This window comes from Strix aluco, chromosome 22, assembly GCF_031877795.1.
Source record: "Strix aluco isolate bStrAlu1 chromosome 22, bStrAlu1.hap1, whole genome shotgun sequence".
Taxonomy (NCBI): Eukaryota; Metazoa; Chordata; class Aves; order Strigiformes; family Strigidae; genus Strix; species Strix aluco.
The window spans coordinates 6994123-7006297 of NC_133952.1; the positions used below are offsets into that span (position 1 = coordinate 6994123).

Here is a 12175-nt window from a genome sequence, read left to right on the forward strand (position 1 = left end):
GCTGGAAATGCTTCCAAGGGGGGAGGCGAGGAGGGGAGAGGCTGCCTGCGCCCCGGAGCCCCCCCGCCTGCGCCCCGGAGCCCCCCGCCTGCCCCGCCCGCGGCTCTCGGCTGGTTTTCGGTGTCCCCTTCCCTCTGCCCCCCTCCCGTGCCCCGCTGCCGGTGTCCCGGAGCCGGGAGCGCTGCCCCGGGCCGCCCCGCCGCTGGGGCCGGGCCCTGTAAGCGCCGCCCCGGGAGGGCCGGGCAGGGCGGGCCGGCCCGGGAGGGACCCGCAGCCGCCGCCGGGGAGGTACGTGGGGCCGGGCCGGGCTGGGGGCGGTGGGACCCCCTGCCCCGGGAAGGGACGGGACCAGCCGGGCTCGATACGGCCGTGCCCGAGCGGCGACCGGGACCGGGCTCGATCCGGCCGTGCCCGGGGCGGGGGACGGGACTGGGTCAGGCTTAGACCTCGGGCAAGGGGCAGGCCCGTGTCAGGCTCAGTCCTGGGCCAGGACTAGGCTGGACTCGGGCCCAGGGTGGGCGACAGGTCGCGGTTAGATTTAGTCGCACCCGGCTGAACGCCGGGGCTGGGACTACCTGGTGTGGCTCCGAGCGCGGCCCGCGGGAGCGAGGGGTCCCCGGCCACTGGCCAGAGCTCAGGAAGGTGAAACCACCCGTGGGGAGACTCTGCGGGAGACACCCCCAAACCGGGGTGTGGGCGAGCGGGTGCTCGAGGGTTGGGGTGTCAGGGGGGTCACCCGTCCGTGACACGTGGGCTTGGGGCACCCCGGCAGCCCCTGCGGGTATCGGGGTGACCTTTGTAAGAGCCAGGAAAAGAGTAGCAGCCCTTCTGGGAAGGATCAGCTGCAGCAGCATCAGTGTCGGGAGCAGGGGAGGGCGTGAGACGAGCCCCACGCCAGACCCACCGGTGCCTCCGCGGCCGGTTCCCACGGCTGGCAGCGTGGCAGGGGGGTGACGTATCACGAGCCCATTGCTCGAAGACGTTAGTCCCCGGGAAGGCGCAAGGGACGGTGTGTGCGGGGAGTCTGTTTGGAAAGCAAACAAAGACAAAGAGAAGGAAACCTGTGCAGGGCAGGTCCGTGCCGGGCGGTTTATGAACTGAACACAGGTCAGTGGGGTTTCAGTTCTCCTTATTGTGCCGTTAGTGTAAAAGAAAGAGCGGCCTGGGGCTTTGAAGGGCTCCGGCAAATCTGTGAACGCCTCTTGAGCGTTGTTTTAGAAAGAAATCCCACTGTGAAAGCAAGTCAGGAGCTCCAGCAGGGGTTTTGGTGAAGCCACGGCCCGCAGCGAATGCGGTTAGTCAGCCGAGGTGTGCGCTGGGCTGGCACGCACCCTCCTCGGTGCGTTTTGGGATACAGGTCGTGACAGGCAGGATCATTTTAGCAAGTTCCTATCACTGTTTGCTTCGATGATTAATTCCTGCGTTGTCCTGAGGGGCAAGGAAAGAGCTGCTGTATCCTTGGTTTGGAAGGCGAGGCCCATCAGGTGGGTGTTTCTTGGGGGCTGCGAGTTACCGTAGCCCGGTGCTGGTGGCTGGGAGGGGAGGAAGACTGCTGGCCCCGCTCCACCCGTGCTGAGCGTGGCCTCTGTCAGCCCCGTGCTGGGACTCGTAACTGCTGGCGGATGGGTTTATTGACTTTATTGCTGACAGCTTCGCCTGGGTGGTTTGTTTTCCTTTAAGCCAGCCCTGCGTGTGTGTCAGGTGCAATCCCAGTGTCTCTCCCCCATATTGGCTTGAAAATGGGCTGTCTTGGAATCGCAGCACCGGTGTGACGGATGTAGGTGGAGGAGCCTTGCTGCTGCGGAGGTTGTGTGTAAGGGGACCCCGTGTCAAGGGTCGCCCGTGCCCTGCTGAAGCTCCCCGGGTCTGGGGGAGCAGCACTGCCATCCCAAAGCAGTTTGTCTGCAAAGATGGTATTTGCTTTTAGAGGTGACGTGGTGGGGGTGAGCCCGGCGTAGCTGGGTTTGTGGGGGAGCAGAAATCAGCCCTTCTGTGAGCACGTCCCGTGTGAGACGAGCTGCCCTCGGCTTTGCGTGGTGGAGCCTGGGTGAGATGAAGCTGCAGCAGGAGGTGTGGTCCTGGCTTTCAGGCTCCTTAAAGCTCCTCCGGTGCAGACCTCAGCCGCTGCTCGGTGGGACGCTGTGGCCACGCATCCCTCTACAATATAGCCGAGCATCCTACGGCCATCCAAGGCCCTGGACGTCTTGGTGTGACAGCCAGAAAGGGAAACCTCCCAGGTGGCAATAAGGAATGCATGGGTGTGGGACTGGTGAACCCAGCCCTCAGCCAAAATGGCTCGGAAGTATGTGAGGTGCCTTTGATTTTATTTCTGGGTAATTACACGGGTGGGAAAATCCTCAGGACGGGAAGTGCCTGAGGAAGAAGGTTTGGCTGTCGGTGCCCTGAAGACAGCTGACTGTCAGTGACGCTCGGCGCCACAGCGGTGGTGCCTGTAGCCACGCTCCCACGGAGATCCCGGGAGGCCAGGGCTGGGCAGGGCTGTCTGTCGCTCTCCTGGCCAGAGGCATCCCTCCGGCAGCCCAGGTACGTGTCTGTCTCCTGAACGCTGCTCCATGTGTTTCTTGTTCCTGTTGTATTTATTAGGCAGAAACGGGTGTCGAGGCTCTGCTGAAGCAGCTGAATATCCTGCGTGAGCTGTGCAGGGAGCGTGCAGTGGCATAATCCCCCGGCAAACCTCCATCCCTGTTAAAATACCTGTGCCTGCCTCGCTGAACACTGCGGCTTTGTGCCTGGCCGCCGCGTGTCGCTTGGCTGCCCGGCTGGTTCCATCCCTCCCCCTGCATCGCCCAGCTCTCCCTTTCTGCCCCGTTGGCTCCTCTCTGCCGTCTGCAGCAGGTTTTTGTTTGTGGGTCTTGCTCGTCGGAGAAGGCTGTTTGAAAAGCGCGGGGAGAGGCGATGCTGCAGCGGGGCACAGCGAGAGGAAGGACGTTGCTTAAAGTCCAGGCTGAGGATGAGGAAGGCAGCAGCGGCGAGGCCGATGGCAGCGTGGCATCTCGGGTTAGTGGCTTGCAGCGAGGGAAGATAAGGCTCGGGGGGCTCCCATGGTGTGACAGGAGCTGCTTAAAGCACTCCAGGAGGGCTGGGAAGTGCTCCGAGGCAGTGGGAATGATGGATTCGGCTTCGGAAGACATCAGAAAGGCAGATGGATGATGTCTAGAAGCGCTGAAAGGCTCCAGAGGAGGAGAGTGTGTTGTCCAGCATGGAGAGGGGGAGAGGTCACAGTCCAAACAGCAGGGGAGGGCTGCTGGGAGGGATGGCTTTATCTCAGCAGGAAACAGCAGATTAGGAAAATTTAAAAAAAAAACCAACAAAAAAACCCCAACAAACAAAAAGGTGCAAAGTGGAGTCAAAAGAAAAGCAGGAAGGAGACAAAGTCAAAGCGCTGGGATTTTCCCAGGCTGGCGTGCTTTCCCAGGCCTGGGCGCACAGCGTAGGCTGGCAATTCAACTCCCTTTTCTAGCCAGAATGGAGGCAAATACCCCAACCCCCCCCCCCCCCCCCCCCCCCGCCCCATCTCTGGTTTAGCAGAGCCTGGCCCGGAGGTGTTAGGCTGGCACCAGCTACATGGGTGAGCCAGGCTCAGGAAAAGCCTCGGGACGCTGCTTGCACAACGGTCTGGGACACGGCGACGGCTCGCTGACCTCCGGCGCAGCTGTGGGGTTGTGCCGGCGCAGCCTCGGTGGCTGCAGCAGCAGCATTATCCACAGGAATAAATGGGCAACGTCCTTAAGTATAAATTGAAAAGGACTCTGTGTCCGAGTCCATTACTGGTTTGCAGCAAGCACTGCTCTGATGGCTGTAATGAAATTATGGGGAGAGAAAGAGTCTGGAAGGCAGTATCCCATACGTCGATGGCAAGGTTCAAGCTAATGGCTGGCTGCTTGATGATTAAGTGATGATTAAGGCTCGGGGTATACAGTTACTGGGGCTCGTGTAATCCATGCCAGTTCTTAAACTGGTGGCGACTTGATCGCCTGCCTGTGTCCGGAGTTCGGAAGGATGACGGTGGAGGCAGGTGCCTTCAGCTGGAGAAGGGCCGGGCGCTGCCTCGTGCAAATGGGGCGTTCTGTGAGCCCCGTGGCTGTTATTCTGTAGCCATCAGCGTGGCTGCGGTGGCCATGGTGGCCGGCCGGGCAGATTGCAGCATCCTGAGCCCGGGAGTGGGCCAGGCAGCCTTTGCTGTCCCGTGACACCCTTGTTTTGCAGGAAGCACAGCAGCGGGGTTGGGGGCCCTGGGCTCCCCTCCAGGGTGGTCTGACGCCGGACCAGGGTGGGGGGAGCACCTTGTGCGGGGCTTTAAGGAAACAGTGCTGCTCGCCTGGTGCTGTCTGCAAGAGCACAGCTGAGGAGAAGTTGTTAAAAATAAAATTTAAGAAAAAAAAGAGGTTGAAATAACTTAAAATGTCTGGAGGGAGTGCCAAGAGCGATGAATGTGGGTGCATTCCTGTGCACTCTTGGCAGGAAGCATGAGCAGCAAAATGTGGAAAAGCCCTGCTAGTCTGCACGGGGCTGTCCCTCCGGGTCTCTCAGTTCCCTGGTGAGACGCTCTAAAATGGGCTGGGTAATGGTCCAAAGGAAGAGGAATTGCCCCAGTGGGCAGTCGTGCTGCTCTTCCCAGCTCAGAGGGATATCTCTGGGTATTTCTCTCCCCACTGGGGCAGGGGAATTCCCTGCATCCCCTGAGCTGCATCTGGACAGAAACATCCCTGCTGCTGGGGCAGGTGTAATGTAGCCAGCAAGAACGGCAAAAAAAAAAAAAATTGCCTGACCTGTTGGTTTTATGACTCCATGTAGAGTTTTGTGTTGCTGGTAGGTTGAACCCTCGTGTATTTAAAAAAAAATCTACATAAAACAGATTTCTTTTTGCCAAAATTTTTCTGGAAAATTTGTCTCGTGTTTTATGACTGGTGCTGGAGTTGCAGACTGGTTTTTGGAGGCAGGCTCCAAGGGGACATGTCGCTCCTTGGGGGCACGCTGTGAGCCCTGTGTCATGCTCCGACTCCTCCTCGGCAGCGAGGAAGCCCTGGAGCTCAGTCTGAGCGAGCTCGTCCCGTGCCCTGTGACTGCATCGGGGATTGACCCTTTCCCCGAACTGCAGACTCATCTCTCGTGATCCCATGACAAAGGTGTTGCTGCTGGAGCAGGAGCGGGAAGGTGATGTCATGACATGGGAGGGGAAAAATCCAAAGGTTGCGGAGGGCAGAGGAGCGTGGGTGCCGCCGTGGGCAGCGATGGGTGTCGTGCTTCCTCGTGAGTCACCCCGACGGGGTTGGTGTTTCACCGGGAGCACCGAGATGTGGAGCGTGATCCGGGGCTGACTCTGTTACGGGGAGGGGGCGGGGGGTGGATCTGCATCCCTGTGGTGGGACCCTCGTTGTGGATGGCTGGTGTTTCCCGACGAGGGGAAGATGCTCTCAGCTGCCGCCCCGCCTTGGGCACCCGTGCCAAAAGCCTTTGGGGTGCGTCCAGGCGCGTTGGGGTGCGGTGCTCCAGAAAGGGCTTGTCCCCGAGCCCTCCCGTGTCGAATTAACAGTTGGAAATGTCCCAAGAGAAGTCACAAAGCGTCCCTTGGCTCTGGCAGCCTGCAGGGAGCCCGTGAGAGGTGTGGGAAGCCCAGCCGAGCGTGGAAGGCGGCGCGGGCGCCCCCGGCTTTGCAGCCGCGCCGGTCGGAGTTTAATGATTTGGAGATCCTGGTGTAAATCATTGCCAGCGTGGCGCAGGGCCGCAGGCGTGCGTGGGACCGGGCGAAGGTGGGTCTGGCTGCAGGGAAGACCCCATGCTGCGGGTGGAGGGAAGGGGACGCAGGCAGGCGGGGGCTGGAGCGGGGCTGAAGCACCTGACAGAGGGGGGAGGTTGCCAGCGGGCTCCGTGGCACAGGCAAGAAGAGATCAGGCTCGCCTGGTGTGGTGTAAGCATGGTGAGTAAGGGTCGGGTGCTCGGGGCTTTGCGCAGTAGGAGAGCGCAGTGGAGCGGTTATGGAAGATAAGGGAAGTCATGGAGGAAAAATCCCTTGAGAATTAATAAACAGGTACAACCACAGAGCAGGGAATTCCCCCGTTGCTGGATCTGGGAGGATGGCACTGTCTGTGTGCTGCTCCACCCCATCTGATCGGGACAGCCACAGCAGATGCCGCCTTGGAGATACCGGCCACAGTGAGATTTTGACGGTGAGTGGTTGGTTTGGGGCTTCCCCGAACCCTCAAGTTGCGGCACCCTTCTGCTGTGCTGCCCAGTGTCCATCTCGGCGGGGCTGTCCCCGCTGCTCCAGGCAGCACCAGGGATGCCGGACCTGAGGCAGAGACAGCAGCAGCTCCCTTCTCTGGCCGCTGACGTCAGGGCACCAGGGTTACTGCAAAAGCAGAGATAAGAGCGCTCTGGAAAGCCAAAAGAAGAGCTAATTCAATGGAGAGACGGACTTGTATGTCAAGTCTCCTGCCTTAATCTGATTTCCCAGGCTTCAGGGTAGCACAGCGAAGGATCTGCGTAAAACTTTCAGGCGCAGAGATTTATGTAGAAGCTTAAATCCTGCTCACTTCCAGGGGTGAGGTGCCAAGGGAAGATGGAGAGATTTGGAACAGGCAAGGAGGTTTAGACACCATGGGTAGATGTTACCAGCCCTGCCTGTTTTCTCTTCCCACTGTGCGTGCAGCACAATTTTTCTGCCCCAAAGCCATCACAGCAGTTTGCAAGTGAAATCTCAGCTGGCCAATGTCCGTTTGTGAAACACCTTGCCAAATAGCTTGGGGATGGGAGCTCGTTTGGATAAATAGGTAAGGGAGAAACCCAACAGCTGCCCATATAGTGAGGATTGCTCTCAGGATGTTGGTGTGGACCTTTCAGAGGTAGCTTTTGCTGCATCCTCAGCTTGCTAAGACCAGACTAAAGGGGGGCAGGGGATGCCTTCCCCAAGGGGCAGCTGGTGCTGTATGGCAGCTCGTGTTCACCTGGTAACCCTGGGCAGACCACAGGAGCGAAGACTTTTCCCTGCCCGGGTTGGCGTGAACACTGACAGCCCCGACGTGGGGCCGGGACACCCCTCGCTGAGCTTTGGCAGCGGTGCTGGGGCACAGGCAGCGACGGGGAAGTTGCTCTGCAGATTTCTCCTCTCCAGGCTTGCGTGTGTGTCTTTTCCTGCAAGCAGCTGGAGCTGGTCTGTTTTCTGGGAATGCTGGTTTATTCTGGCCCTTGACCTTGCGATCTAGGCTTGCTCTTGAGCTGAACAAGCAAACGTGAAGCTTGGGACCGTTGACCTGGACGGCCACGCTGAAGGGTGAGGGTGTATATGGAGACACCACGCAGCAACGGCGTGTCCAAGGGTGGCTTCTAGCACAAACAAGCGTCGAGAAGCCAGGGCTGGGGAAGAAAGGAGGAAACCCTGGCACGTTTGCGCAGCTGCCTGCTGGTTTTGGCACATGCGTAAAACAGGGAAGCTGCTGCAAGGTTCTCTCGGCTGGAGAGGGGGGAGCTTTGCTGCAGGGATCCGAGTTACTCGCCCACGGTTTGCAGGAAGGGATTGCAAGCCGAGGTCAGGGAGGTGAGCGGCCAGGAGATGCGGTTCCATGTGTTTATTTTTGGAAACTGAGCACATCTGGTGCTATTCAATCGAGGTGGTGGAGGAGGACTTCCCACCTGTGGCCTGGCTGGTGGGGCATGGCAGTGCTCAGATGGCTCCGAGTCCACTCCGGTCGGTGGGATGCAGCCAGGGGACTCACCGCAGTGTCTGTTAGTCCGGGGTGGGCAAGCACTGGCCAGAAACAAGCCGTGGGATGCACTGAGGACTTGAGTTTGGAGCAACCCTTGCAGGCAGCGGCCAGGGGAAGCCGCAGGGCTGGCTTGGCAGGGAGAGCAGCAGTTTTGCTTTCTCTTCTCCGGGCAGGGAGGTGTTGCAGGGCAGGCAGCCAGCACCGCAGGCAGCCCTGCTGTCTCGAAAAGGGGGAAAAGAGAACTCGTACATCTAGAGGTTTGTTTCTGAGCTGTTTCTGGTTAGTTTGCATTGACAACAGCTGTTTGTCTAAGGCAGCGCAGCTCCACGACGAGTGGAGCATTTCTCTAAGCAGTGAAATTTATTTTGGAAGCATTTTTTTTTGGTGCTGTGAAGAGGTCAGTAATCACCCTCCTAAGGATGGTCAGTCTAAGTCCATAGCAAACGTTAGTTATTTGGTTCTTTCCTAAGGTTTGTGGATATTACAGCTGAGAAAACAGCAAAGGGTCAAATTCAGATTTGGTGTTTCAGTTTGATAGGATCCCGCAGTGCTCAGGAAGTTGGGGATTTAGGATCAGCACGAATGTTTTGCTGTAGTTTCTGCAGCGCTGCAGGAGTTTTGGAAAGGGCCAGAGAGGAGCCTCCCCTTGCCCTTTGGTACATGATTTGTGGAGAGGGAATCACATCCGTGTGCGATGTAATGTGTCTGGCTGTGCTGTAGCTGAACGAAAGCTTCCTGTGAAGGTGGGAAGAAGAAGGAAGAGAGTCAGTGCTTGCCTTTCTGTGCCGTGAGCCTGAGAGTGGCAGGGAGGGAACCAGGCCAAGCCTGGGATGGATGCTGATGCCCAGGTCACGATGAGAGCGACCAGCAAGGATCCTGCTGCTGACTGCCGTGAGCTCCCCACAGACATGGTGGAATTAGGTTTCCAGCATTAGCAGAATAAGACGATGTTATTTTGGCTACTGAAACAGTAGCTGTGTAGCCTTTGCATCCCTCCAAGCTCTAACCATCGCTTTGCGTCTCTTCCCAGAGCTCGCCGTCTGCTGCGGGAGGGGACTGCACGCATGCTAGCCGGCCTGCACCCCCCCTGCCCTGAGCCATGCTGTAAGGTGGGGGCAGCCCGACTGGCCAGCCAGCAGCGGGAGCGATGGCCCAGTCTCGAGCCAACGGCTCGCACTACGCCCTGACGGCAATAGGGCTGGGGATGCTCGTCCTCGGCATCATCATGGCAGTCTGGAACCTCGTCCCCGGCTTCGGCCCCGCCGACAAACCCACCACCCACGCTGGGAACAGCAGCAAGCCCGACCGCGGCACCGGAGGCATTTTGAAGAGCAAGACCTTCTCGGTGGCGTATGTGTTGGTGGGAGCGGGCGTGCTGCTGCTGCTGCTCTCCATCTGCTTGAATATCCGGGACAAGAAGAGGCAAAGCGAAGATATCGCTCGCGTGCAGCACCAACCGTCTGCAGAGCCCTCGCACCAGGAGGACAGGTGAGCCTGTTTGGGGAGAAAGGGAGCGGGATCGAGTGTAGGAATGAAACCAAGGGCCGTTATTCTTCCTCGAAGAGCTCAGGAGCGAGGAGGGTAAGGCTGATGGCAGAACATGCTAAAATAAAGGCAAGCACGTCTCATGGTTTAGGGGTCAGATACGTTGTGGAGATCAAGAAGGAGTGACTCCAGCTGTATTTATGGTGCTGTAGGTGAAAGGGAGGGTTGTTTGTATGTAAGCGGGGGCCAGATGGAGCCGTGGCCAGGCCAGCGTTGCTGAGACGTGCCGCTCCTGCTTTTGTTGGTACACAGTCAGTGTGCTGAGAGGGCACGCTGGGGCCGGTGGTTAATGGTTAACGCCGAGGAGCAGGATGGCTGCTGCAAGCCCTGGGCGAGGGGCTGCGGAGGGAGAGGAGCTGGGGATGTAGGATGTGCTGTCTCGCTGGCTGCGGCCGGAGGTGCCACGCAGCCTTTCGGCAGTAGCTGGAAGGGGTGTTTAGACCCGGTGCGAGTCTGCAGGGCTCTCCTGTGTTTGCTCAGGGAACTTCAACAAGTGGAGTAAAGGCTGCTGCCACAGCAGGCACGGCCTGAACAAACACAGGCGCAGGAGGAGTCCCCAGCCCTCTCGGCAGCGTGGGGGATCGGTGCGGTCCCCAGCGCTGGCTGTGCCTGTGTGGAGAGAGGCAGCGGGGCACAGGGACAGCGTGGGGTGTGAGGTGGCAGAAGGAGACAGTGGCTCTTCCAGCTGCTGCCTAGGGAATGCTGCGGGGGAGAGCTGCCGTTGGTGACTGCAGAGAATGACTCTGTGTGCAGATCTACCCAGAAAACTGTTTTTCCCCGTGAGGTTGTAAAGGTAACTTCATAATGCAAAAGAAATGCCAAGTGTGTGTGTGCAGGCCTCGTGCAGGTGCCTGGGGCAAGATGTCAGTTACTGCAGACCTGAATCTCTTTGCAGAAAAACTCAAGGTAGATGCCCAACACAAAAGACATCCAAATGACAAATGGTGATGTCCCTTTCAAACGTATTTGGACTGATTGTCAAGAGGGAAGGACAGAAATTGGTGTTCTGCTGGGGGAAGAAATCACTGTATAATAGAAGAAGAGGTGTTTGGGCAGAGAAAGTGATGATCAAAGGCGGACGTATGTCACAAGGAAATAAAAACGTGCCTGAATATAGGTAGGGTTGGGATCTGTTCTGTCAAACAAAAAGGAACTGGTGTACAATGTAGAAGGGCAAATAATCTGTTAAGGTTTTGACAGGGGAGTGGGTTTATTCTCTCCATCCCCTGCCCCAGTGAAGCTGAAATGATGTGCTACTGACAGCCTTAATTTTTCCCCCTCTAGTCAAGAAGAGGACGAAGATGTATCTTCCCAGTACTACGTCCCCAGCTACGAGGAGGTGATGAACACAGGCTACTCAGAGCCCAGAGACTTGGACAGGAGCAACAGGGTCAGCGTCTCCCTGCCCTCCTACGAATCGCTGACGGGACTCGACGAGAGCAGCCAGCCGTCGGGAGCTGCCGGCGCAGAGCCCGGCACGGAGCGGCAGCCCAGCCGGCACAGCTCGCGCCTCAGCAAGCGCCTGAAGCCGCTCAAGGTCCGGAGGATCAAGTCGGAGAAGCTGCACCTGAAGGACATCAGGCTGAACCTCGCGGAGGGGAACAGCACCGCCCCTATCACGATAGAGCCGCTGACCCCTCCGCCCAAGTACGAGGAGATCCAGGAGAAAGCGCCAGAGAGGCAGCAAATAACTTAAAAAAAAGAGGAATCTGTGATGCTGCTGGGGGTTTGGATTTTTGTCTGGTGTTTTTTTTTTTGTTTGTTAAAACAACCACACTAAGAGGGGCTCGGTCTGTGGTTGCAGAAGCAGTCAGGGCTCCCTGGAAGCTGTGATGTGGAGGACATGATGGGTGCGTAGCGCTGCAGCACGGGGACAGGGCAAGCTTTCCCCGAGACAGGGTTTCACAAAAGACTGTGGGGAAAGAAGCCCGAATGGCGATAGGTCTGCTGCTGTGAAGTAACCGAGGGCTGGAAGTACTGAAAGTGTCATTTGTGGTGTTTTAGATAAGGACCACTCAATGTATCTTCTCACCTGCTCTCCCCTTGCTCAAGCAAGACTTTTTCCAAGCCACCAAACTGATACTGAACAAAGATTTTCCAAGTGGAAAAGGGCAACGCTCCTTTTTTTGGTGCCTTTTCTTATTGAGTAAGGGAAACTGTGTTGCCAGAGTAGCGCTACAGGTTTCCCCTGCTCCTGCCTGGGGCTGGGATGGTGGCCCAGGGCCAGCCCCAACTCCTGCCAAGGTCTGCCTGTGCTTATGGGTGGGAAGTGGGCTAAAAATGAGCCCTGTGCTCCTCGGGGAGAAGATGGATTTCTTGCCTCAGTTGCTTTCTCTGTTGTGTTTTGTGGTCCGATGCGAAGCACAAATCTGTTTGAGGCAGGTGGATAAATCCAGGGGGTTGGGAGCTGAACGCACTGCTGTCAGGAGGTGTGCAGGGTGAAACGACTGCTGAGCGTGCTGTGCGAGCAGACCTGTTCTAAATAAATATTTTGTACATTGTGTTTGTGTGTGTGTGTGCACTCGTGCGTGGTTGGCCCTTCCCAAGGTTTGTAAGCCAGAGCACTCTGCAATAGTTGGTTGTTTTAGGGCGGATGCCGGCCCCCCGCCGCCTCCCAGCAAAGCGACTGAGGACAAAGTCATCAGCATAATCAGCCACGGGCTCCCTCGTATGGTCTGAATGTTGATGGTGGGGGTAGGGAGCAGAATCTCCCATGAATTTGTGGCAGATGACGGCGTGGCCGATCTGCTGTCTGCCTCTGGGCTGCCGGGATGGATGTGGCTCGGTTGGTGTGATGCTGATACTGATGTAGTTCAGCAGAGGTTGACTTGGCAGTATGGTTGATATAAGGTACGAGAGGAGTGCAAGTGACCAAAACAAAGACAAAGAAGGGATGCTGGCCCAAA

At 57.7% G+C, this 12175-nt stretch overlaps 1 protein-coding gene across 6 annotated transcripts; it reads left to right on the forward strand.

Moving 5' to 3' along the window:
• The first annotated feature begins 260 nt into the window (after nucleotides 1-260).
• On the forward strand, nucleotides 261-11770 carry TMEM51 (transmembrane protein 51). 6 transcript variants are annotated; one of them, XM_074848024.1, is made up of 3 exons: nucleotides 261-288; nucleotides 8755-9212; nucleotides 10554-11770. In XM_074848024.1, exons 2-3 carry the CDS (start codon nucleotides 8872-8874, stop codon nucleotides 10963-10965), a joined length of 753 nt encoding a protein of 250 aa, XP_074704125.1. In that variant the 5' UTR covers nucleotides 261-288; nucleotides 8755-8871; the 3' UTR covers nucleotides 10966-11770. The 6 variants fall into 6 exon arrangements, with proteins under 6 accessions (XP_074704125.1, XP_074704124.1, XP_074704128.1 ...); XM_074848023.1 differs by lacking the exon at nucleotides 261-288 and adding an exon at nucleotides 812-1484; XM_074848027.1 differs by lacking the exon at nucleotides 261-288 and adding an exon at nucleotides 1013-1107.
• The last annotated feature ends 405 nt before the right edge of the window (nucleotides 11771-12175 follow it).

Excerpts from the sequence above, each read along its gene's own strand:
- TMEM51 (XM_074848024.1), top strand. The coding sequence starts at position 8,872 with ATGGCCCAGTCTCGAGCCAACGGCTCGCACTACGCCCTGACGGCAATA. Across the intron at positions 9,213-10,553 it reads CCCTCGCACCAGGAGGACAG|TCAAGAAGAGGACGAAGATG; the intron begins GTGAGCCTGTTT and ends TTCCCCCTCTAG.